Consider the following 27,158-nt stretch of genomic DNA (forward strand, 5'->3'; position numbering starts at 1 on the left):
TGAGAGATGCATGTGAGGAAGGATGTCCAATGGCACAGTTTGGCAACCTGTCTGTGCTTGGCCTCAGCCAAGGAAAGATGAGGTCATTTGTATTCCATCTGTTCACCTTAGCATCTAGTATAAAGTGTTTTCCACTAAGAGGGAAGCAGGCCACATGAGTGTGTTCATAAAGATAGTCCAAGAGCAAAACGATTGATAATTTCTAGAATAAAGAAATTGAAGTATCAGTGAATTCAGAAGCTTCATATCATAAGGACAGCCCTACAGTTTCATAATCATAACTCTTTGGCTGCAAGTTATACATGCCAACTTAACCTAGCTAAAGCAAAAGGGGCTATATAATACAAAGAATGTAAAGAATAATATCAGAGAGCTCATGTTATACACATTTGTAAATATGTAAATATATATAACACATATAAATATATATACATATATAAATATCTATACATATATATATATGGGGAGATATTACCATTTTACAAATCATGGACAATTTATTGGTGAAGAAAATGGTCTGTGACTTTTCAGGACTCAATGAGGAATGGGTTGGGGTGGTGGGGAAGCAGCAGCAGGAAACCCAGCAGTGACAATGTGGTGAGATAAAGTGCTATGACAGTTCCAGAGAATGCTTGCTTTGGAGGCACACAGAGGGACCTCTAGCATAGACCTCAAAGCCAGGAAATATCAAAGAAAATATGTGGACAGTGATTCTCACTATCTATCCCAAAGAAGTATAGTCTTAAAAGGAAGTGCAACCTTCAAGAGGTGAAGCCTAGTGGGAATAGGTTAGGTCATGGAGGGGGGCATCCCTAACTGCCCTAGTTAGGAACTAAGGCTGACCTAATACTCCTCTAATACTTTATTAGAGGGGAATGGGTTAAGGTGGGGAAAATGCAGTGAGAGTGTTGCAGGCAGAGGGACCACTATGCAAGAGATGTGGAGGCAGGAGAGAGCTCAGCATATTAGAGAAATGCAAAAAGAAATCAGTAGGTGCATTAGTACATTTTCTATTGCTGAAACTGGGTATTTATAAAGAAAAGAGGTTTATTTACTTTGTAATTATGAAGGACAAAAGTTCATGGTTGGGCAGCCCCATCTGTTTGACCTTTGGCAATGGCCCACTTGGCTGGATCACAACCAACCAGAGGAATAGAAAGGGAATCAGCTGTATGTGGAGGGGGCCAAGCCTACAGGGTGGCATTGCTTTATAAAAACCCACTCTTGAGAGAACAACTCACTCTACAGGTCAGCCTTTGTCCCTAACTAGGCAGTTAGGGATGCCCCCAGTGACCTAACCTCTTCCCACTAGGCTTCACCTCTTGAAGGTTGCACTTCCTTTTAATACTGCTACAGTAGGGACTAAACCTCTTGCACATGAACCCTTGAAGGACAGACTACATCCGAACCATAGCAGTACTATCATAAGAATATTTGTTTACCTCCAAATGTGTAAAGCCAAAAGGTATTCCAGGACTTATCCTAGCGTAAAATCACATTTGCTCTGATGATTAGAATGGTTTCAAGGCCTGATGCACACCTTCTAAGATCCGGAACATATGCAATCAGTGAATGATTTTCAAATGCCTACTATGTGCCAGTCACTAGGAAAGTGCAGGGAATATAGTAGTGGAAAAAAGAGATCTGGCCCCAGCCTTTGTGGCATTTGAAATCTAGCTGGGAGACCAGACATTTAATGAGTAATTACAAGCAAGTCATTTTCAAAGGAAAACATGGGGTTTGCAGGAGCATTGTTAGAGGTCTCTGCCAGTTCAAGGATGCTAGAAATATTTACAGGGTGCATTGCCTAAGCTAAGACTTCAGAAAAAAAGGAAAAGAGGTTGGCTAGGAAAGGAAGGTCTGGGGAAAAAGTCACAATGTAAGTTTCAGAGCAGGAAAAGGCACTTATGGCTGAAGGAACTGAGGCAATTCTAAGGTGTCTGGAATAGTGAAGGGGAGAAGGAAAACATGATGGAACAAGAGTATGCGCGTCTGCTAGAACTGGATTTTGAAGGGCCCCACTGGAGGCCCCACTGGAGGCCCCACTGGAGGTTCATTCTGTGAACAGCAGAAAGCCACTGAAGTCTCCAAGCAGGATTTACTGTGTTTTAGAGCTGTCACTCTGCTACTAGTACAGAGATGCATAGGAGGAGGGCAAGAGGGGAGGCTGGGAGCTCTTGGAGGAGCCTGTCAGAGGGTCAGGGGAGAGATTATGGTGCCCTGACCTAGGGCTTGGACAGCTGGGAATGAAGAGAGTAACTATAGAGAAATACTTAAGGGGGTAAAAACAAAAGTGAAAGTAAGATTGCTCACAAAATTCAATTTTAAGATCACACAGAACAGACAGAGATTTGCCTTTGTCTGAGATTGCTGGGCTCTAGGCCTATGTAAGTTCACCTAAAACTAGAATAAGAACATACCAAATCATGATGGATCTGTAAGGGGGATTGATCAGACATGAAAACAGAGAAAGACAGTCATCAAAACAAACACCCAAAATGGCCACAGACTCCTCTGCAGTAGAGAAGGGTGAAAAAGCTGGTGATCAGTGGACTCTTTAAATGTTAAATCACATTGAAACCCTAGGCCTAAAAGGATGGAACATACTATCTTAGGTTAATTCTATAAAGAAAATAATATTCAATTATTGAACTTCAAAGAAAACTCACCACATCTTCCTTCTGTATTCCTGTGAGTAAGCAACTCTCAAGTGTTTTCTTCCCTCATAGGTCTATTCATACAAATTCTAATATTCCTGTACATTGTTTCCATTGCAAATGAAATTGGGATTCTGGTGTGTGGTTATCTTATTTCACAAATCTTATTTCACAAACTTATGTAATATAAGTCTTACCTTGTATGATAATACAGTTTTCCTGGGCAGACAAAATAAGCCCTGCCCTTTGCATCAAGCTGAGACATGAGTGATAGAAAGGATGTTTGCAAGACAAGAGGTAGATCCTGGTTCCCTCTTGGAAGACCTTTCTTCAGGAATACTGCTGGGTGTGGCAGCATACCATGGTTTTCACATTTACTTTTTTAGTAAGTTCGGTTTCTTTTTCTCATTGGTGGAGACAACAATGCTCATAGTCTGCTTACCACACGCCACTTACAAACATACTTTATTTATAAGACATTGTATCATCCCAAGATAGGGAATTATGTAGTAGGTGGACTTTAAGAAATAGGTCAAAATTATAGTCTGTGGATTATATATGTTCTTAGCCCTGGTCCAAAAACACATGTATTATCATGTAATATACATAGAGACTTCTTTCTTCCTGCAGCAAGAATGCAAGTTCCCAAGGAAACAGGAGATAAATCAGAATTTCCCATGAGTAGATATTTATATCATTCCACAATAACTATACAAATGTCCTAGAATAACTACAAGCACTACCACAACCAAATCATTTAAAACAAATTGTTTGAACTTGGGCTGGGGATGTGGCTCAAGCGGTAGCGCGCTCGCCTGGCATGCGTGCGGCCCGGGTTCGATCCTCAGCACCACATACCAACAAAGATGTTGTGTCTGCCGAGAACTAAAAAATAAATATTAAAAAATTCTCTCTCTCTCTCTCTCTCCTCTCCTCTCTCACTCTCTCTTTTAAAAAAAAAATTGTTTGAACTTGATCTTCCCATGTCCCCATTTCAAAATAGTTTCACTGTATCTACATTATCTATGTAGCCCTTACATACTATAATTTCTATTTTTTAACCTTCATTTAATTTTAGTTCTACAATTAAGAATGTATCTGACACTTACTTCTAGTCCTTAAAATGCTCTTAGAAATTTTAGTAGTCTGAGGTCTAGAATCTTATTTCCTGGGAAACTCATGGGAATAGTATTCATTTAGTTTTTGCTTGTTAAAACATTTAATCTGTGATCTCTGTTTCAAAAGTCAGTTTTGCTGGGTATAATTCAGTATGCATGTTTTGGTTTTCTTGAGTATCTTCAACATCTTATTTCAGTTGCCTTTAGTGTGATTCTTTGTTATCCAAAATTTGGATAATAATCTATTTTTCCTTCTAAAATACTGACTGCTTTTTCCCAGATATCAAAGTATTTCATTTTCTTTTGTCCATAAAGCACATTTGTTTTAATAGAACATTCTGAGTATTCATTGTCTTGGGTCAGATTTCCCAGGTACATAGTGATATGGTTTAGATGGTAAAATGCCCTCCACCATGAGCTCATGGGTAAAGTGATGTAGCAATGTTCAGAGGTAAAAAGATTGGTTTATGAGAGGTGTCATTTCATCAGTGGATTATTCCATTTGAAAATTTGAGTGGACTGCTGGGTAGTAACTGTAGGCAGTTGGGGTGTTGCTGGAGGAAGGTGTTCACAGGGGATCTTGGACTATACCTGTCTCTGGTCACTTCCTGTCTCCTGCTTTCCTTGCTTTTCAGATGCCATGATCTGAAAGCTTTCCTCTATCACCCCTTTTTCTCATGATGTTCTGACTCAGATCCAAAGCAATGGAGTCATTAGACCATGAACTGAACCTCTGAAACTATGAGCTCAAATTGAACTTTTCCTCCTCTAAGTTGTTCTTGTCAGGTACTTTGGTAACAATGATCAAAAGCAGACTAACACAGTGAGATTGTACTGTCTTTCAATGCACAGTTTAAAATATTCATAATTTTAGGAAAATTTTGTTGAGTTATAGTCTCCATTACTTGCTTCATTCCCTTTGGTTTTATTCTTCATGAATTAATATTATATATTGAATCATTTCTGACTTTATTTAATATTTTCACATTCTAATTCTTTTTATGTGCTTATTTCATACCCTTTTTATTGAAGCACAATTTCATACAGTAATACGCATAGAAGTTAAGGACAGTTGTGCAGGATACCCATGTACCCAACATGCAATCAAGATACAGAGCAAAACACAAAGTTTTTCCATGTTTCTTTCTAACCTATATCACTCTCCAGCTAGAGAGAACCACTATTCTGATTTCTATCCCATAGATTAAGCTTGCCCATTCTTCAGTTTCTTAAAATCATGCAGTAGGCAACCTTTCATGTCTGTGCTTTCACATGGCATGAGATACATCCATGTTCTTGCAGGCATCCATAATTTTTCCTCTACCTGCTGAGTAATGTTTAATTGTGTGAATATATAATGTCTATTCTCCTGTCAATGTAAAGATTGCTTCCAGCTCTCACTATGACAAAGGCACAATCAACATAAATGTACAAGTTTTTTGGATTTTTATCTTCATTTGTTTGATTATAGTCCCAGAAATGGGGTTGATGGATGATATGCGAGGTGCAGGTTTAACTTATATGAAACTGTCAAACAAATTTCCCTAGTAAAGTTTTGCCATTTTACATTCTTAGCAAGAATGTATAAATCCATTTGGTGTTGATAGTCTTTTACATCTTAACCATTATAATGTATATCTACAGATATTTAATTATAGTTTTCATTTACATATTTCTGATGGCCAATAATTTTGAGAGTCTTTTGGGGTACTGATTTGCCATCTGTATACCCTATTTTGTGAAATGCCTATCCAAATTCTTGTTCATTTTTTTATCATATCATTTGTTTTTTATTATTGATTTTATAATCTGAATATAAGTTATTTGTCAGATATATGTGTTACATATTTTTTCAGTCTTAATTTTTCATTTTTAGTGGTATTTTTTGAGTAAGAGTTTCTAATTTTGATCAAGTCCAATGCATCAACTTTTCTTTTACTATTTGTGCTTTTTGTGTTCAGTATTGAAATATTTGCTTATCCCCAGTTAAAAAAGAATTTGTCCCATTTTGTTTTGGAGCTTTATGGGTTTGGCTTTTACACTTAGTATTATAATATATCTTGAGTAATTTTGTGAAAAGTATGGAATGTTCCTTAGTTACTTTGGTCTGCTCTAACAAAGAACCATAGCCCAGGTTTCTTAGAAATCACAGAGGTTTACTTCTCACAATTCTGGAGACTGAAAATGTTAGATCAAGGTGCTATGCAAGTGAGTTCTAGTGAAGGCCATCTCTGGGATAAGACTGAAAGGGAGATCAGAGAATTTTTTACGAGGGCATTAATCTCATTCAGGAATGTTCTACTCTCATGACCTAATTACCTCCTAGGGGCCATCCTCCCTGTAATACTATGAGATTGGGTGTTAGAATTTCAAGACGTGAACTTGAAGGAGGCACAGGCATTCAATCCATCACAGAGTGAACCAAGATCCATTTTTCATTTTATCTAAATAAAAATCCAGAGCAGCTATTCAGGAAGCAGAGGTAGAAGGATTGTGAGTTCAAAGCCAACCTCAGCAAATAGATCTTGTCTCAAAAAAATTAAAAAAAAAATTAAAAACTCCAGTTCATCTAGCTCAATTGTGCAAATATTTGCCTTACCTCATTGAATAACATTGGTGCTTTTGTTAAAATTCAACTAAACATACAAGTGTAGTTCTAATTATGGACTAATATCTATTGATATGTGCATCTCTCTTTCTAAAATACTAGATTGTCTTAATTCTGCCAAATCTTTATTATTGAAATAAGATAACATGGGCTGGGGCTGGGGCTCAGTGGTAGTGCACTTGCCTGGTATGTGTGAGGCATTGGGTTAGATTCTCAGCACTGCATATAAATAAATAAAATAAAAGCTCTATCAACAACTAAAAAATATTTTTAAAAATAAGATAACATAAGTCCTCTAACTTCATTCTTCTCTTATGATTGTTCTGGCCATTCTAGGTGTAGGATGTTGTCATGCTTATTCAAAGTTTCTTCAGCATAATGTAGAACATTATCTTTAGGTCTTATGTACATGAATCACTATTGGTCTGATGACCTTCCCTTATAATTTATTATACTCATATTTTCTGAGAAATTGGTCATGAGTCAGCATTAAATCTTGTCAATTTTTTTCTGTATGTATCAATTGATCATATTTTTTTTCTATTTCACTCTATTAACATGGGGGAATATATTGAATTATTATCAAATAATCATTGAGACTTGAAATGCTGAAATAAACTCTTTTTTTAATGTAATCTGTTATCCCTAAGAGTCTACTTTCTTTAATATTGTTACAGCAGCTTTTATGTTTTGTTTAGTGTTTGGATGGTAAAACATGTTTCCATCCCTTGATTTTTAGCTTTTTTATGTCCCTGTGTTTAGGGAATATCTCTCCTAAGCTGCACATACTTTGATTTTGTAATTTAGTCTCAAAATGTTTCCCTTTTAATTAGAATATACAGTTTACTTAGATATGATTGCTGACATAATCATATTTATATCTAGTATTTAACTGCTTTTCACATCTTGCTGAATTTATGTCCATCATTTTCCTTTATTCCTTTCTTTTGATTAATCTAGTATTTTAATATTCAGTTCCCCTCTATTAATTTTTGATTTTTAATTTTTTTATTATTTGTTCTTTTTATATATACATGATAGTAGAGTCTATTTTGACATATTATACATATATGGAGGATAACTTGTTCTAATTAGGATCCCATTCTTACGGTTATACTTGATGTGGAGTTTCACTGGTTGTGTATTTATATATGGACATAGGAAAGTTGTATCTAATTCATTCTCCTGTCTTTCTTATTCCCACCCCACCTTCCATTCATTCCCCTTTGCCTACTCCACAAAAATTCTATTTTTACCTTCCTGCCCCCTTATTATGTGTTAGCATCCACATATTAGAAAGAACATTCTACCTTTGGTTTTCTGGGATTGACTTATTTCACTTAGCATGATAGACTCCAAATCCATTTTCTTTTTATGATTACTGTAGAAATTTCAAAAATAGTTTTTCTAATCTCTTATGATCTCAAATAAATTAAAAGTTTATCACTTTCCAAACAAGGTGAAAGTGGTAGAACACTTTAATTGTATTTATCATGTGTCAACTTTTGTACATTTTGTTATGCATTTTAATTTCATGCACATTGTATACTACTATAATTATTTTGCACAATGAATTCAAATGCTCCCTGATTTACTATAGGTTTATATCCCAATAAACCATCATAAGTTGAAAATATCATAGGTTTAATATTTAGTACACCTAACCTAACAAATATTGCTTAACCTAGCCTACTTTAAGCATGCCCAGAAAACTCATCATATCCTACAGTTGGGCAAGTCATCTCACACAAAGCCTATGTTACGTAAAGTGTGGAGAATCTCATGTACACACAGATATGAGTATTTCATGGACATGATGAGATAGGAAAACACAAACAATGTCAAAAAATTCTAGGAACACTCCTTTTGTTTATTTTGTTCTCTCAAGATTTGAACTATATAACTATGACATATAGAACTACCAAGTGTTGGTCTTACTTTTCTTTACCTTCCTCTGTCCAGGATCTTGGCTCCTCAAGTCTGGGATAACTCAGAATATTTGAACTTAAACTTTTGTGTCTGTGTCTCCACTGAGCACATCCCCAGCCCTTTCTATTTTTTTAATTTTGAGACAGGGTCTTGCTAAGTTGATTAGGGCCTGGCTAAGTTCCTGAGGCTGGCTTTGAATTTGTGATCTTACTTTCTCAGCCTCCCGAGGTGCTGGGATTAGAGGCAGGTACCATCATGCTCAATTGCAGCATTTTAAAGTAAAAAGAATCTTAAACCTTCATAAGCCAGGAGCCATCTGTATTTATTTGTATATTCCCATATGTTTTTCCTTTATGTTGTAATCCAATTATAGGCTAAGCTGCTTTGAATGTGGATTGTGGTTTTACAAACTTGTTCTGTGTCACCTGGCACATCCTGTTTCAAGGGCATAACTGTCCAGAAGTTCCCACTGAGAACCTAGGTCCTCTGTTGCTGACTGTGTCCTTCATCTTCTCCATATTTAAATTACAATTTTGATTGCTCAGCACTATGAGAGTTCCAAAACTTTACTCTCATTTTTAGTACCTCCTACTTAGCTTTGTAGTCTGTGCTCTATGCAATATGAAATTTACAAAATTTCCTAGAGGGAACTATCAAGTGTTGGTCTCGCTTTTCTTTACCTTCCTCTGTCCAGGATCTTGGTACCTCAAGTCCTGGCTGACTCAGAAGATTTGAACTCAAACTTTTGTGTCTATGTCCTGTTATTTTATTAAAAGTTTTTCTTGCCACCTCAGCAATTTAGTAAGACCCTGTCTCAAAATTAAAAATTTTAAAAAGGACTATATATGTAGATCAGATAAAGTGCCCCTGGGTTAATTCCCGATACCAAAAGAAAAAAAAACAAGTTTTTCATTCTTCCTTCCCTCTTTGTTAAGATCTTCTCAGTCTGTTGTCCTATATCAAGAATCATCAAATGTCTACCAGGAAAAAAAAATAGCTTTAAGATTATCTGCTTCCTTCTCTGAAGTTCTCTTCATCTGACTTATTGATCCCTTGGATTCTGGTTGCCATGGCAGCATCCTAGTATCTTCAAATAGCTTTTAAAAGTGTTTTATCTACTTTTTCTAGTTGTTTTCAGGGGAAAAGTTGGTTTGCCCAGAGGTACTTTATCTTAACTGAAAGTGGGAATCTTATCCCATTTTACTTTCTACCCTTCACCTTTCCCAGTAGGCTGTGATGTGACTATAATTTCTTTGGGCTCTGGTGACTTCTAACACTGTAAGAAAAATTCAATGATAATTGCCTATTCAGTGCTTTTGCAGGTTTGATGGCATGAGGGTATTAAAATCTCTGCTTAAAGAGAAATAATAGCATAAAATAAACCTTAGTGAAAACATACATGGAGAATTGAGACTAGTGTGATAGCCAAGAATTTCAGAATCCTCACAAAATTCTAGGTTTACATGAACCAAGTCTTGTCTTGCTATCAGTATGACTTTGATTTAAGCCTCTTATTTAAGTCATGATTTCTTTTTTTCCCAAAAACCTCCCGAGGTGAAGATTTTAGCATTTGGTGAGTTGTTTTCAGCATCTCCTCTCCCCCTCTGTGATAAATCAGAGTGAAATAATAAAAAGTCTCACCTTGGCAATTTGTCACCTACAGTCTATCTGGAAAAGCAGCAGGATATTTTTCCCTTTTGTGTAACTTAGTTGTTTTTTCTCCCAAATTTTGAGCTTTTATCTTCTCTTTAGTAAAGATGCCTATATGGGAGAATACTTATAATATGTGTACAGTAATACAACTTTTTGCAGCACAAAGGCTAACTGTAAAACAGAATTTTAAAATAAGGATTTCAGTATTGTTTGACATGAAAGTATTAGTATTAACTGCTAAATTCTATTATTTCAATGTTTCCTTAGTAGTTGCTCATATATTTTAAAATATATTTTTAGGATTTTTATTTTATTGCCTTATTCAACAACAACAAAAGCACCCAAATGTTCATTTCTCCCATATGATAACTTAAGTTATTGGGGTATAGCTAAGAGAGGGAATATTAAATTATAGATTATGATATTATTCTCTTTGCAATAATAATTATTACTTTCATTTTAAAAAGTAATAAATATTCATTGTGGGCAATTTAGAAAATATAGGAAAACACAAGTAATCTAGTAAGAATTACCTACAACTATATCAATACCCAAAGAAAAACCAACCTTAACACTTTTTATGTATTTCCTTATATTTGCACATAGGTATGCACAAATACACAAGACATTATATATATCCTATATTTTTAAAATTTGAGTTTTACTAGGAATTTTATGAGTCAATATTTAGTATTAAGATTAGCTTAGGAATTATTAATAAATATAATAAGTTCTTTTTATGTCCCTATAATTAGAAAAGTGATAGAGAAGTTCAGGACTATTTCTGGTTTTGTTCCATATTAACAATATTTCTCTATTCTGTTTTGAACTATTTGATCATTCATTCAACATTTACAGTAAATAAAATGACTGTTATGTGTTTGTATGCCCAGAGTAGTGTGGGTTTATGGCTTTTTGGTGACATAATTATTAAGAACACTTCCTTAACTCTTAAAAGTAATTGATTTGCATGACAAACTATATGATTTCCTTAACTATTTGCAAGACTGAGACATGTAAAGAAGAATGAGGTTAATAATAATGATAAATCTGGCATAGATCCTGCCTCCCAAGAGACCATGGCCTACCTAGTATAATAAGAACCTAAACATGAATCAAAGGAACAGAGATAAGAAAAACATTAGGATATCACTTTACAGCCATCACTTTGGCCAAAAAATCAAGACATTAATAACTAAGAAATTAAAAACTCTGATGGGACTTTTGCTTCATGGTAGAATGGAATAGATTGTGGCAGAACAGCTTTCAACAAATTGGAAAAACAACACCAAAGACAAAAGTGATCTGTTTACAGTGTCAGGAGCTGCTGAAATGGTGAGGATTAAAGAGTCTTGAAATTCAGAGAGGAGCCCTGAGAAGTAAGCAGCTGCCAGCTGCTTTTCCAAGAGGCACCTGCTAAATCAAAGCACTACAATAGGTGGGGTCTCTGGGAGTGGCCCAGGCAGAAGAAATCATGTGGCCACATAGTACTGGGTTATAAAATAAAGGCAAGTGAGGCTACTGCAAGGTCTAGCTTCTCCTTCAAAACATTTGCTGATGTCTGCAGTTGGGTGGGTCAGAATGGTAAAAAGATAAGCTGCAAACCTCTGACATACAGAGGAGATTTTCCTGGAGCTTTTCAGTGCTGAGGAGACAGACTCCCCTGAACAGAGAATTGCAAGACCCTTTCAGCTATCACATAAGACGGGAGTGACAGAATTGGAGACTCAAACATGCTGCAAACACGTGGTCAAGGCTCTGTGTCAGGCTATTTGCGTAATTCTGAGTGAGTGGCAGGAGGCCAAAAATCTAAATTGAAAATCTTTGAAAAGCAGAAGGAAGAGATAGAAACTCATCAGCTGAAGCTCACTGGTACACAGCTAGACTTTGTTGAAAGTCCTGAACAGATAAAGCCCCACGGGAGAATGTTGAATTCAGTCGCCGATATGATTAAGTTGATCAGTTTCCTCTGCCTAACAGAGAAAATGGTAAAGCACTTCTAGTGAAATAATGCTATCTACTCTCTACATTATCTTATTTTATATACACATAATGTCTCATCTGATAGAAAACAGGCAAGCCAAGCGATAGGACCATATAACTGGAAAACCAAGGGAAACAATAGGATCATAGAAACAGACCCACAGGTGATTCACTGATCCCTGTTGGAGGATGTCACACAACCAGCTGATTATTTAGAACATTGGTAAATAGAGGGTGAAAAAAGTGCATCTCTGTGGCCAGTCTTTTCTGTTTGAATTCTGTCACAGAGGAACCAAACAGCTGATGAGGGAAAGTTATTTTACAAAAGAAATCAAGTGATAAACACAGAAAGGGTGATTGAATTTTATCATGGTTTCTAGTTTTGCAACAAAACAATTGACATATATCATGATCACTAATGACTGTTAAAACCATTAGATGAAAGACTTATGGGGGGTTTGAGAATGTATGCATCAGGCTGACTCTTAAGTTTTTTGAAATTTTCATAATAAAACGTTAATTTTAAAAATGCCTGAAAGCCAAACAGAATCGGAAAGAATAATACATATTCTCACACACTAGTGTAAATTGTGCAAGCATTTTTTTAGAGAGAGAGAAAGAATCTTTTAATATTTATTTTTAGTTTTCAGTGGACACAACATCTTTATTTTATTTTTTTTATGTGGTGCTGAGGATCGGACCCAGCGCCCCATTCATGTCCGGCGAGCACGTTACTGCTTGAGCCACATCCCAGCCTGCAAGCATTTTTTTTTTTTAGCAATGTGGTAATGTTAGAAAGATGTACATGTACAACCGTGTATCCATTCTACTTCTATGTGCATACTTAAAAGCTCTCATATGTGTGCAAAGAGAAATACCTAAGTATGTTCACCATAGCACTAGTTAAAAGAGCAAAATACCGGAACATCCTGAAAGATCATCAGTGGGAGAAAGGGTGGTTTTTTTTTTATAGTGTGCTATTTATGCAATTTAATATAAGTAATGAACTAGAGCTGCATCTATCAATTAAATACTGTGCAAAAAGACTGCGATGCTATGTGAATAAAATCTAATAATATGATAAATGAGCCATATATTATTTATTAATACACATACATGTTGTAAAAGATTCAAATATTCCAAGTGATAAAATACACTAACTTTTCTTTTTAAAAGGAGTGAATTAGTATTTATAGTGATACATAGAAAGCTTTAAACTTGACCTTAATGTTTTCAAAAGAAAGAGGATTTCAGTGAAGCAAATGTTAATATTTGACAAAACTGTGGTTGTAGTAATTTAGTCTCTCATTAGCTCACAAATGTTAATAAATAAGAATTTTAATGAAATAGTACTTTATCCCTATAGTAGAAAGACTGAATTTGTGTTTATATAAAGAACCTTACCATACTATGTTAGAGATTCATGTGTTAAAAGGAAATGTGGAAGAAATTAGTCTTATAGAGGGTCTACATACACAGTCAGAGCTCCCTTCTCCACTCTGAGGAGCAAATGCTGAGAATAAATACTAAAATTTAGATACCAGGAAAAAAATGCACTTGGCTTTGGAAAGAACTCAGAAGCACAAATTATCTTATTTATCTATAACAACAAAAAGAGACCATACTCTGCTAAAACAGTCTTGAGTGGTTGCTGTCATTCTTTCTGATTAGTTTGGACAGCAGCCACATTATTATTTCCATGGTGAGCTTTATATATCCTTAAGACTGACCATCTGGAATTGTCTAGACCATTTTATCTCTGCTAAAAGAAGATTCACCTCCAACCCTGCCAAAGACTCGCAGCTTCAGACACGGACAGCTATCCTTACTGCACGCTGAGCCTTTGCTTGCTCCTGACATATCCATTCAATGTCACTGATTTCATCCAGGAAACAAAAAAGTTCTTGGAGAAAGAGAAAACAAAATTCAGTTCATTTTCTAAAAGAGGTTACTGAAAGTCTTGAGTAAGGAAAGTGGCTGAAGTCGAGGAGTAAAGGGAAGGCCAAGTTGGAGAAGCTGAGTTATCATAATCTGAGTCCACACTGAGGTTAAGTTGCTTTGTTCTTTGTGGGTGTCTTTGCTTCTACATCCTTCAGAGGAAAGGTATGCAAAGTGGGAGTCTCAACTAGAGCAGTATTTTGCCACTTGGAAGCAATTTCAAATGGACTATTCCAGCAGTTCTTCTTAGATGGAATGGCCAAGTCTGAAAGAACAGGAGGCAGCCAGGTCCCCAGATCCTTGACCAGTGAGTGTTGCTAACACTACACTGAATGAAACTTGTCTGTAACCACTTCTCAAGTTCTATTTAAAGGCTGACTCCTGACACAGAAACTGGTGGAAGGATGACCAGATGTAAACAAAATGACACGTTAAGACAGAGTCATGTGGAGCTAAGTAACCCCTGAGAGTGACATGCTGTTACACAGAAGAATATTATCTGGACACTGAAAATAAATGGGTAAAGTTGTGTACACTCCTTTGGGGTTTGAAAAGCAGTGAGTTTGCACAAAGAGGAAAGAAAGAAAAATCAAGAAAAAAGGAGAGAGGGAGGAAGAGAAAGAGGAGAGAGAGACCCTTGCACTTTCAGAAGAAATTGAAGAGGAATCTTTCTAACTAAACTTACAAGGTTTCTTTAAATCCAGTTCTGCCAAAAGATTCAAGCACAGATTTGGGTCTTATATTTGACAAGCCCCCATATGCTTCATTTTCCCTCCAAGATTTTTCTCTAGCTTGCTGAATCTGTGGTTGGTTGGATATGTGGTTTACAATTGCTAAAAATACCCTGAAGTCAATCTCCTTCTCTTGGTTTTTATGTAGTTTGAAAAAGTGGCCATTTGGGCATCAGAGTTTCCAAGTCTTTGCCTGTAACCTTTAATAAACCACTTCTTTTCTAGAAGCAAAATCTGTATGCAGGGCTCATTTATATTTCACTTCAATGCAAAGTGAAAGAGACTAAAGACGTGGGACCATGAAGAAGATGTTCTATTCTATCCAACTACCTCAATCAATAGTTAATTAAGATAGCTTTGGGATTACTTAGAGTGACTGTGTGAAGCTTGGCTGTCAATATGGCTAAAGACCCCAAAGGAATCATAGAACTGTCACGAACTGCGGGAATGGTTCCAAAAGGCAACATCAGAGACAGAGGTTGTTATGGTTCGGACAGGAGGTATCCCCCAAAAGGTCTCGTTTCTGCAGGAATTCAAAGTCAAAATTATTGAATTGTGACAATTGTAACTTAATACCTCCATCCTAATTTGAAAGGACTGGGTGGTAAGTGTAGGCAGGTGGGGCATGGCTAGAGGAGGGGGAATCCCTGGGGGCACTTGCCCTGGAAGGGTGCATCTTCACTGTGGGTCTCTTCCCACCCCCTCTCTGCTTCCTAACCCCATCATGAGCCAAGCAGCTTTCTTCCACTGCCCTTCCCCCATGGTGTGCTGCCTTATCTTGTGCCCAGAGCAATGGAGTCAGCCTTCTACGTACTAAGAGCTCAGAAACCATGAGTCCCAAATAAATTTTTCCTCCTTTAAGTTGTTCTTGTTGGATATTTTGGTCCCAGTGACAAAAAGCAAACTAAAATTGAGGCTGGTGAAGCTTCCTGTCCTGGTCCCCTGGAGACACAGATGAGCAGATGCTGCCCAGGGAATGCTGCACTCTGCCCCTGCGCTGAAGTCAGCAGGTCAAGTCTCTAGATTGTCAGGACAGCCCCCTTGTTCTTATCATACAGCCCCAGCAGACAGGACTAGCTGTATCATTTCCAAGATTCAGTGCAAAGTGAAAACATGAAGTCCCTGGTCTGTAAAGCAGGGGATGTGTTAAAGGTAATATAATATCATGCCTTTTTTCATTAACATCTGAGCTTACCCCCTGTGTGTGTGTGTGTGTGTGTGTGATGGGGTTTTGTGTTTGCCATTGAATGCTGTGTTCATTGTGCGAGGACACTCTCAGGGCAGAGGCAGTCCTTTCTAGGCATTGCAGATCCCATTCTGCACCTTGCACAGGCACAGCACTGCCAACAACCCCTCTTGTCAGTTACTGCTGGAGCAACTGAAAACTGAACTAGTTGCTTCCCTTTTCCACACACCTCCTGCCCCAGACCATGTTAGACAGGTATGCAACAAAAGTACAGGGAAATCTGAACCATCTAGATCAAGGATGAACATAAGACTGGCCTCTACCACAGCATGTTTCCTGCCAAACGTGTTGGCACTGCAAGACCAGGGAGAGATGGCCACTGTCATTCATCTCCTCAAGATGCTACCAGACCTTGATCTTCCTGGGGCTTGTCCCCAGGTCCCCTCAAGCAGTCCAGGATGGTGGTGATCCCTGTGCAAGGGCAACTAGAGTAGGCTGGATAGGTTGGGACTCCAGTGGCAGGGGAACAAAAAGTCCAGGACCTGTCCTGGGAAGTTAGGGAGGCTGTGGAATGAGGGACCATACACGAGCTGTTTCCAGGTCCCCAGAGCATGTTTCATTTTTCCATCCACTGTCACTTACAATAGACAAAAGTAATAGACTTTCAAGAGGATGATCACAGGTCACTAAACATCAATCACAGGGCTGTTGAAGGGACAATGTGTCTGTCTGTGTTTAACATAGACCCCTGAAGCCAGCCCTTTCAGGGCCCTTGATCCTTTGCACCATTTGACCAGGCCACCTATAGACATTATCCCCAAACAGAATGAATTAGAAAGTGCAAAAAGATGCAAGCACTTTGGCAAGACAGAGCCAAATGCTTTGAGTAAGTTTTTTTTTTCTTTCATGAGGAACTGTTTCAATATTTTACAGATTAAACCTCTTTCCTACTAACCTCATTTATATATTCAAATATTCTTTTATTCCTTATCATCTCTTCATTGTTTTAATGATACTTGTGATTTCAGGTGGGCAAATTGAAAGTCAGGGATATATTACTTTGGCAAGTTAGATAGCAAATATTGTCTCTTTGTCTAATTTTCTAAAATAGATGTATTATTGCAGCAGCAATGAAGTTACACCAGGTAACCTCTCAACTTCTTATTTCTGGATAAGATTTCAAATTGTTTTGGGTATATTATCATGTGCCTTTAAAAAGTTTTATTGAATAACTCAAACTCAAAGGAAATACAAATATTGATCAATTTTGTTTACATGTTATATTCCCCTGTACTATGCAAAAATTCTTCATTTTATAAATTCAGATCAGATCCCTTACTTCTAGGTAGTGAAAGGCTATTTCAGCATATTATTGTTTGAAATTTAAATTCCTATGTCTCCTTTCTAATACCTGTGAGACCTCAACCTGAAAGACTTGGCGTGGGAAGGGCATGCTCTCATCCTGCAACATTGCTTCCTCCTTCTTCTGAGTTTCCATTCCTTTGTCTATGTAGATGGGTAAAAGAGAGAGGAGAGAGGGAAAAGGTCTTTGACTTGCTGGGGAGCTGCCACTAGAGAGCTATTGCCAGGGTCCTTGAGGGCAGATGGCCAAATGCTGATTCATAGAGAACATTTGTAAGTTCTTTGGGGAGCCCTATAGGAAACTGTGAGGATGCAATTTCCTAACATGGGAAATTTCCTGAAAACTCAATCAACCTCAACCCTATCACCCACAGCATGTACTGATGGTTCATGCTTAGCACTTCATTCCTGAAATACTTTCCTATGACAAGCACTCCTCTTATGTGGCATGGTAGCAAAAATAGCTTTATCCCACCACTTTCTGAAATGCTACTGGACACAGGGGAAAACCATTTATCCTTATTCCAACCAGTGATGTAAAGGCCAACTCCATGGCTCCCCATCAGCCTCACCATGTCTATCTAGGCAAGGGGATGACATGCTCCCCTTGTCGTATCTCCTCCAATCTCAGCAGGCAGGTCTCTGGCTGCTCTCCACCCCTGTACCATTAAACACATTTCATCTTGTGAATGCCAAGAGTGACTTTATATGAAGTGACAGCCATACTTCTATGATGAAACAATATGGGAAAAAAATCAGCAGTGCAATTAAAAGTTGCAATGTCAGATATAAATTTATAAACTTCCTTTAAGAGGGGTTGTGGGTGGGAAGATTCAGCCTATATCAGAACAGAGGTGTAGAGTCCACTGCAAAGAAGAATAAGGAGCGTGTCAAACAGTGAAGGAAAACAGTCAATCTGAGACAGATACACACAGCAGAAAAAGCATCTGCCACTTGGAAAGGGATGGTTTCACAGGGAAAAGAATTAATGCACATCGATGACATGGCTTTCAGAAATGAGCCTAGAAGTAAGAAATAGCAGGTAGCACAGGATGTATACAGGACCCGGAGACAGAGGTGACCAGGAGAAAGGCAGGAGCCAGGCCCGAACCTGGCCAAGGACTAGGCACTGCCTGAGTGCTGTGCTCACCATACCTGTACCCATGTATAACCACTTGCTCACTGGGTGTCTTTTTCTTTTTAATCTTTAGGAAGAGGCAGCCAGAATTCTCGCCCACCAGCCAATGTCCATCGGCACATGTGCAGCTTTGAAAACCCCCACACTGCAGTGAATGTGTAAGAGAAGCTGCATGGAAAATATAGTGTTTTGCCTCTTGTTTTCTCTCTCCTGGGTTTTTCCACTTTCTAACATGGAAACAGATGTGGTGCATGCCATCAAGAATGAGGAACTCATGTACGTGCCATGGTTTGCACGACTGCCTTAATTTGATTGTCCATCGTTCTTAAAAGGACACTGTCAAGTTGTTAGCAGAGTTTTTTGCTTCTTGCTTTTTTTTTTTTCATTTCAATGCAACATTTTTTTTTCAATTCTGGAGATTCACTTTTGTTTGTGACTCCCACTCACAAGCTCGAAAGTGAATTTTCCCCCTTCAGAAATTTGTCAGCTTCTCCTTGGCAAACAGAGCTTTTTCTTTTCTTTTCTTTTTTGCCTTTTTGCTGTTGCACAAATGTTTGAAATGATCCTGTCTGCATTAAAGTAAAAGCCATAGCTTAAATTCACAGCAGAATTCCATAATGTCAGTTTGAGGGGGTGGGCGCCAGCATGAGCCTCTGCTGGGTGTCTCCCACACTCTAGGGAGCACAAAACAAGAGTTTTATCAGTCCCACAAAAAAAAAAAAAGAGCTTTTAAGAAAAAAATTAGTCATTTCCTCAACATTCTGAGTGATTTTTATCAGATTTTCCTGTCTGATAAAAACAATGCATGTCTGGTCCAATTTTTGACCTTTAGATCTTGACAGTGTCTCTTTAAGTTAACAAAAGAACATAGACCATGTTCAATTCATTGTGCATGGAGTCTGTGGTCATTTTCAGCTGTTCCTTTACAGCCCTTCAAACTCCTGGGAGAGTCAAAGGTACACATTCCTGCAGCAGGAGGGGGCCCATTGATGAGGTCTCTGTGGCCTGAATAGCTCTTCAATGCCAAGAGCCCAATTTGTTCAAATGTTTGCTACTAAACTGGCCACAGAGGCTGGTGATTGGGGCCATGGTGTCTCTTCTGTTCACACAGTTGAGAACACTGGGGAGTCCGTGGCCTGCCTTTGGGTTGTTCCCTTTAAAAGCCTAAAATCAAAGAGTGCGATCTCCACCAAATCATCCTGGTTCTTAGAGGGACAAATATGGTAGTCATGCCAGTATGTTTCAGGCCGTGATTGGAGGACTCTGCACATCTAGGCCAGAGCCACTCGAGCAGGGCTGGGTGCATTCTCTGTAATTCTCCCAAGTCCAAAAGCATTGAGGGGTTCTATACCAGGGGTGATTCTGACCAAGGACACAGCAAGGAGATCCTAATTGTGACAGCTGCTGGCTGCCTGTCAAAAAGAATTGATGAGGATGGGTAGATGTGCTTGTCCTGTTATGACAGCAGGGCCAGAGAAAGAGAGGAGAATCAACTGACATTTCAAGATTTAAAGGTGAGTGTCTAGAAGTAAAAGTTAAAGTCCAACATGGTCCATCCTTGGTGGGCAGCAAAAAAAAAAAAAAAAATACAACTGTCAGCACAACCAACAGGTTGTCTTGAAGAACTTTCAGAATGTGTTGTATTCAGCTTTCCTGCCTGAGACTGGAAAAGATCAGCAAGAGATCAGTGGCTTTGAAACCATGGACTGCAGACTAAAAATGGATATGTTTAGCTTTGGTTGTTCCTACAGAATTAAAAAAAAAAAAAAAGATATGTTCTTTCCTTGACCTTCATTCCCACTGATTTGTGAATAGCAGGGCAAAGGGACTTGTGGAAATAAACTAGATCAGGATCATTACGGTCTGTCGAGGTCTATCCTGGCCCTGAGGAATAATCCCAGCAGAGCAATGCAACTGCCCCGTATTTCCAGGGCAAATATGAGGCCTTCATGTGGGGCTGAAGTGCATCTTGCAATTAAAATGATAGATCTGGTAGCTTGGAGCATAAAGTAAATGGTAATGTTTGACCTGAAAGTCCTTCAAGGGGAACATAATCCAGGCTTATCTATATTTCCTAAAGGAATAATTTCATCTGATCTACCTGTGCTGAAAGGATGCTCTGGTACCAAGAGGATGTCTTAAATAAACTTCAGAATTTCTTTTATCAGTCAATAAATTATGATTACATTGAACTAAGACCATGTAGTAGCCATCAGAATTCTACCCTTTAGTTTGAAACTGATTGGGCACTTTTCTCAGGACAGTAGGTCCTATACCCATAAGACATTTGGGAAACTTCTATAGTTCACTAACTTCAATGAGATAATTTAATCAGTACATGTCTTTTTCTTTATTGGTTCATCGAAGAAAGCACAAAGCCTAATAAAGTCAAAGTGGTTTTCTTCGGGTTGTCTTTTGACCCATATCATGTTGCTTAAGGATTTAGGATGGAGATGTTCTAAAGATTCTAAAGGAAGGGCTGAATATTTATACTATTTAATATTGTGAATTTCAGTAAGACAGTGGTTCTCTGAATTGCTTCTGATGAGGTAGTCTCTCTGGGGGACTCACAATGTTATTTAAGATTTAATAACAACAGAAACTACCAAGATCTCATATAATTAAAAAACATTTCTCTTCAAAAGCACACTTAGAGATTCTCCACATTACAAGTAGTGGCGAGTCAAAAATCGAGAAATTTTAATTATGTTCAGATAGGCCCCAGGTTGTAGAATATATACTAAATATGCAGATTTTTTTTTCTGGAAATCTTTCAAGAAGTAGAACTGAAGTCAGCTGAAGTCCTTTGTATGGCAGACTCCCTTGGGATTGTCTTAGAAAACAGAAGTTTGCCTCAAGTGGTTTCAAAAAGTTCCTAGGCCTGAGAATCTACAGGAGTCACCTTCTAAACTGGTAGTACCTGCTGACTGATGCCCCTGAAGGCGAGAGTATTAGGACAACCCCTTCTGCCACACTGTGTTTCAGCAGAGGTAGCACCACACCTTTCACTTCCAGAGAAAGCAAAATTAAACTCCTCTGATTCCAAGAAGTCAGTCTCCCTCCCTTATGGGAAAGTCTTGCCTTGTCCATGGGCTTTTTGGGTACTGTCCTTACATCTGTTGTGAAGCTGTTAAGCCTAGTGGCAGAGACTTAAGTTGGACATAAGGGAGACAGGTGTTGTGTAAGCCTTCCCTTCAGGCAGCTTCTGCAGGATGCCTCCCTCCTGATCTGAAACACCCACCCACTGTTATTCCCATTTTAGACCTCTCTGGAGCAGAAAGCAGTATACTCTGCAGATGTAACTAGTACTTACTGAAACAAATAAAACAGACAGGATCACTCTGAATGCCAAAGATATACTAATCTGTTTACACCACCCACTCCCAACTCTTCTCTAAAGTGCTGTAAATATTGGGTTTTGTGTTGGGGGGATTGTGATACTTATCTAATGAAAGAAAAATCAAAGCAAAATCCTGTTCCTGTTTGTAGCTGGAACTACAGCCCCAGGCCTGCTTAGCTCTGCAAGTGATAACCGCGCATCATCCTATACAACCCTGCTTCCTCTAAGCCTACAGCCTTTTCCTCCATTAACTCTATTATCAGTAAATATATTTAACCACCTGAAGTATTTACCTCAAAGTACTACATTTGATCTTCAAATAGGAGATTTTTTTAGGCCCGAGTTCTGTCTTTTGAAGTTGAAGCAAGAGAATATGGTGTTTTGTGACAATTATGTGGTGTTTACTAAACCAGACTGCTTTTCTTAAGATTAGGAAACAAATAAAATTAAACAATACAAGGAATAAGCTAGTGGTCAAAGGGGAATATATTAGGATTCCCTGGAATGAAATAGAAGTCTTATTTCATTGTATTCTTGCATTTTTTAAAATGCATTCATTTCCTTTTGGTGCCACATATTTCATGCATTATTTTCTTCTTAACATCACAGAAATAGGTTCCCAACCTTTCCACATAGAATATTTTCTTCTCACATCAACATAGCTATTAAAACTTTACCTCAATTAATGATAGTAACTACCTTTATTAGAGGTTGTTTGAATACAGAACACAACAAAGCTTCCCAGTGTTTATTTACACTTTATGGTTAAAGATTACACATGCATTTAAAAATAGCAGTGTATTATTTACAAAGACATAATATATATTCTTTCTAAAGACAATGCTTAATGCATGTGTGAATTCATAGACCATTCAGCTTGTCCGTGGACCACCGGTGAGAAATGGGTAATTCTGAAGGGCCAGATTCTATAGACTGAGCTACAGTTTCTGAGATGATGCATTTCATCTACTAACTTGGGTTTTTAAGAAGCAATTTATTTGTTCTTGAAGAAAAACAAGGTTAGTCTAATTTTTGTAATCTGATAAATGCCCTGGGGCATGAGATCTGTTTCCTAATTAAACAGGACTTTACAGCAAAATTAGAGCAAGACTCTGAGGGGAAAGAAAAGCTGCTAATTTTGACAGCCACGGTGAAAATTTCCCTTCACAAGAATAAAAATTGGGTTCCATCAAAACAGAACTAAATTGTGCTTTTATCTGCCTGCAAAATCATTAATAATACTGTTAACATATGGATGTGTGTGATTTAAAAAGAGCTCCACATGGAACCCCTGCACAATATGGAAAACGGCCCATGTGAGTGAGTGGTTAAAGCTGAGTGGAGTCACCTAAGGTTTTCCCAGAAATATACTAGAAGACCCTTTTTTTGCTAATATATGGGGAGACTGGGGCAATGTTTCATTGGGTCCTAAGCCTGAGGGTTGAACTAGGTGCAGACCAGCTCTCAAGGAATCCTATCCTTTCCTTTCCTTTCCTTTCCTTCCTTCCTTCCTTCCTTCCTTTCTTTCTTTCTTTCTTTCTTTCTTTCTTTCTTTCTTTCTTTCTTTCTTTCTTCCCTTCTCTTTCTTTCTCACACACATGCCCATAATTCAGTGAAAACACAAATAGAATTTTAGTTTAATGATTTTATTAAAGTGAATAACGAGGGGAAGATATTGGGGAAAGAAAAAAGTTTTTCCTTTGCAATTGAAAGCAGTGAAAATCACTAAAGTAGAAGGGTTAATAAGGCATAATTAAGGAGGATAAGGTTCAGATAGCAGTATTTTGTGTTCTTGAAGAGCTATATCAAATATATAGAGAAAAACAGTGTGTATAGAGTGGTGGAGCAGACAATGAAATGAGGAGGCATGTTCATCTAGAGTTTTATACTCAGAAGAGGAACTGTGTTTTCTGGTTTTGTCTTGGGCTGGCTGGTTAACTGTGTCCTTACCGGGGACACCACTATCCTGTACTTGAGCTTCCTCATCTCAGAAGCTGGTCAGCTATCCGAACAATATAGAGAAGAAGTTTATAAACTTAGCATCTACAAACACAAATTCTCTGATAATATATCAAGTGCATATTAGAGAGAAATATTCATTTTGTTATTGTTGTTGTTTTTGGTACCAGGGATTGAATCCAGGGGTGCTTAACTATTGAGCCACATCCCCAACCCTTTTTATGTTTTATTTATAGATAGGGGCTTGCTAAGTTGCTTAGGACCTCGCTAAGTTGCTGAAGCTGGCTTTAAACTCTCCATCCTCCTGCCTTAGCCTTCCAAGCCGCTGGGATTATAGGCATGTGCCATGGCCTTTGTTTTGATATAATAGTTTAGAAATAAAAATTTTCTCAGACAATTAAAAATGCCACATGGATTATCAGATATATGGGAGAACTATCTTTTCCCCCAGGTTATAAAGTCAAAATTTTTAGCTGTTATTTCTGTTTTATATAGCATATATACGTATATATACATGCATGTGTGTGTGTGTGTGTGTGTGTGTGTGTGTGTGTGTATTATAGAGCCTTTTGTAAACAGAACTATTTATAATCAATATCAGACTTTGTACACTCATTTGTACTTATTTGGCTCACTTCACCTTTCAGGATTATAATATGAAATGTTACCATCCACATAAATGTGAAAATCACATAAAATTTTTAATATGATTCACATTTATAGTATCAAAATTATTAAATAAACCATTATGGTAATTATTTATCATTTCCCACATAGCTTTCAAACAAAAAAAAAACTATGATACAGAATCCTCAATTTCATAACCCAACCTAAGGGAAAAAAATGTTCACATTCTTTTCAATGTCACAAATGTGTTCTTAATTTTTTAAAATATTTTTTAGTTGTCAATGGACCTTTATTTTATTTATCTATGTGTTGTGCTGATAATCAAGCCCAGTGCCTCACACATGCAAGGCAAGCACTCTGCTACTGAGCCCCAGCCCCAGGCCCTCAAATGTGTTCTTATTGTGCTACTTGTTGCTTTAATGGGTACAAAGAAAAAAAGTAAACCCTTAAAAAACAGAAGAAAAAATGACTTACTTCTTTTAAGTATTAACACTGATGCTATTAATAGGATGCTATGGTAAGGTACCGCCATCTGCTTAAAGTTACACAGAAAATAAACCAAGTCCAAAAGCAAGACCATACTGCAATATACAGGGTAGAATTTGTGGTTTATACATACAGCAAGTTTATTCATTTTTTCTTCTTCTTAAGAAAGGTTTTATATTTGGTTGGTTTCATGAGGGTTCCATCAAGATGAAACTTGATAATTTGCCAGGCACAGAGAGGAAAGATCCAGGCAGGGGCCTGTGTCTCAGTAACTGCCAGTTTGTCTGAATCCTAATTTTGTCTCATTTGCAGCAAATTATGGTGGATGGCTAAAGCGAAATATGAGCATCAGTATTTTCTTAGGCTTCTTCGTCGTTCTTTTCAAACACAGCTAGTTGAAAATTCCAGTGTGAAAAATCCCAAACTAGCTGCTGTGATTCAAGAACTTTAAAGGAATTGTTTTCTATTGTATTTGTCAGGAATAATGTTTTGAAATAAAAAAGAAAATGGAAAGGTATGGAACACATCAGTCAATCATGGATGTGAGTTTTTCTGCCATCTACACTTTCCTCTTTCATCCAGGTACCACGTGCCCCTCTGGTAATAGGAAATAACTTCATAGCAGAATGGGCAACTGAGAAGTTCTATTTCATAATTCCACAGGCCATGGGATTAGACTTATATCTGAGTCTTAATTTGTCCCACAAACTGTAGTCATCACATTCTGTCACCCAAGTGTAACTAAGATTTAAATATTTTTTCCTTCATCAGTTTGGGAATCTTTCAAAGGTTTGCATTGAATAATTGTTTTATTATTGCCTTTGAGAAGTGTGTGTGTGCACGCGCAAGCGTGTGGATGTGTGTGTGTTTGTGTATGTGAAAGACAGAGAGAGAAAGAGAGAAAGAGACAGACAGACAGACACCCCTCCACAGTTTAGCTTTTCTCCCGAACAATGTTGCGCAGGGTCAGAATTTCTTTTCTTGGAGTGGTGCACATGTCCGGCTTGCAGCTCAGAGGCATGCATAAATGCTGCTCCTGGTGTTGGATTTATACTGAAGGGAGGCTGGGGTGTGGAGGGAGGACCTAGAGGGGAGGGTACAATTAAATCACATTGAGCTGGGTATGTGTAGGAATTATATGTATTTTATTCTCTGTGAATAATCCATCTGCAAATAAACCCATCTCTATTTTATTCATAGTTCTAATGGCAAGTCTGTGTCATGGTCTGAACCAGGTGGAAGACAGGTGCCCAAGGGACAGCACATGTGGCACCGCCTCTCTGTGCACGTGAAGACCAATGAGACGGCCTGCAACCAAACGGCCGTCATCAAGCCCCTCACTAAAAGTTACCAAGGCTCTGGCAAGAGCCTGACCTTTTCAGATACCAGCACCAAGTCCCTTTACAACGTGGAAGAGGAGGAGGATGCCCAGCCGGTTCGCTTTAGCCCTCCCAGCAGCCCTTCCATGGTGGTGCACAGACGCATGTCACCCGGGGTGACCACGCCTCCTCTGCCGCCCCACTTGACAGCGGAGGAGACCCCCCCTCTTCCTAGCGGACCCGGCCATTCCTAAGGGCTTGCCCCCTCCCCTCCAGCAGCAGCAGCAGCAGCAGCAGCAGCAGCAGCAGCAGCAGCCACCGCAGCAGCAGAAACCCCTGATGGACCAGCTACAGGGAGCGGTCAACAACTTTGGCGCGGGAATCCCGGACTTCCATGCGGTGCTGGCAGGCTCTGGGGGCCCAGGGAACGGGCTGCGGTCCCTGTACCCGCCCCCGCCGCCTCCGCCACCCCCGCAGCACCTGCAGATGCTGCCGCTGCAGCTGAGCACTTTCGGGGAAGAGCCCATCTCCCCGCCCGCGGAGGACTAGGACGACAGCGAGAGGTTTAAGCTCCTCCAGGAGTACGTGTATGAGCGCGAAGGGACCACGGAGGAAGACGAACTGGAAGAAGAAGAAGAGGACCTGCAGGCGGCCAGCAAGCTGACCCCTGAGGCTTCTCCTGCCCTGACGCCTCCGTCTCCTTTCCGAGACTCAGGCAGCTCAGTGCCCAGCTCCCCAGTGTCTGAGTCGGTGCTCTGCTCCCCTCCCAATGTGTCCTATGCCTCTGTCATCCTGAGGGACTACAAGCAAAGCTCTTCCACCCTGTAGGGAGGAATGGAGAAGCAGGATAAGCTGGAGAGCTCCAACCCCTCCAGGGATGTGCAAAAGCCAGGAGGAGAAGAGGGTGGGGGGCAAATGGGGAGGAGAGGAAGAGAAAGCTGCTGCTGCTGCCTTAACGGAGGAGAGAGGGAAAGATAGCAAGCAAACAGTGAGCCAGGCCAGGATTCTGATTCTTGAGTTATTCAAAGCCTTCTTTAGGAAGAAAGGGAATTCTGACAAAGCACAATTCCATATGGTATGTAACTTTTATTGCAAAAAATAAAAATAAAAAATAAAATAAACAA

The 27,158-nt window shown here is 38.7% G+C and overlaps 1 protein-coding gene across 1 annotated transcript in view; it reads left to right on the top strand.

Annotated features, from left to right (window-relative positions):
- LOC308649502 (metabotropic glutamate receptor 1-like) overlaps nt 1-26,862 on the top strand; it is a gene marked incomplete at both ends in the record, with an annotated part of 162,094 nt that extends 135,232 nt beyond the window's left edge. Inside the window, 3 exon segments of the mRNA XM_081295036.1 lie at nt 25,916-26,252; nt 26,254-26,580; nt 26,584-26,862. Of these exon segments, the coding sequence (XP_081151162.1) occupies nt 25,916-26,252; nt 26,254-26,580; nt 26,584-26,862 (943 nt within the window).
- Between the last annotated feature and the right edge of the window lie 296 nt (nt 26,863-27,158).

The sequence above is a fragment of the Spermophilus citellus genome, assembly GCF_964194105.1.
Source record: "Spermophilus citellus genome assembly, chromosome: 5".
Taxonomy (NCBI): Eukaryota; Metazoa; Chordata; class Mammalia; order Rodentia; family Sciuridae; genus Spermophilus; species Spermophilus citellus.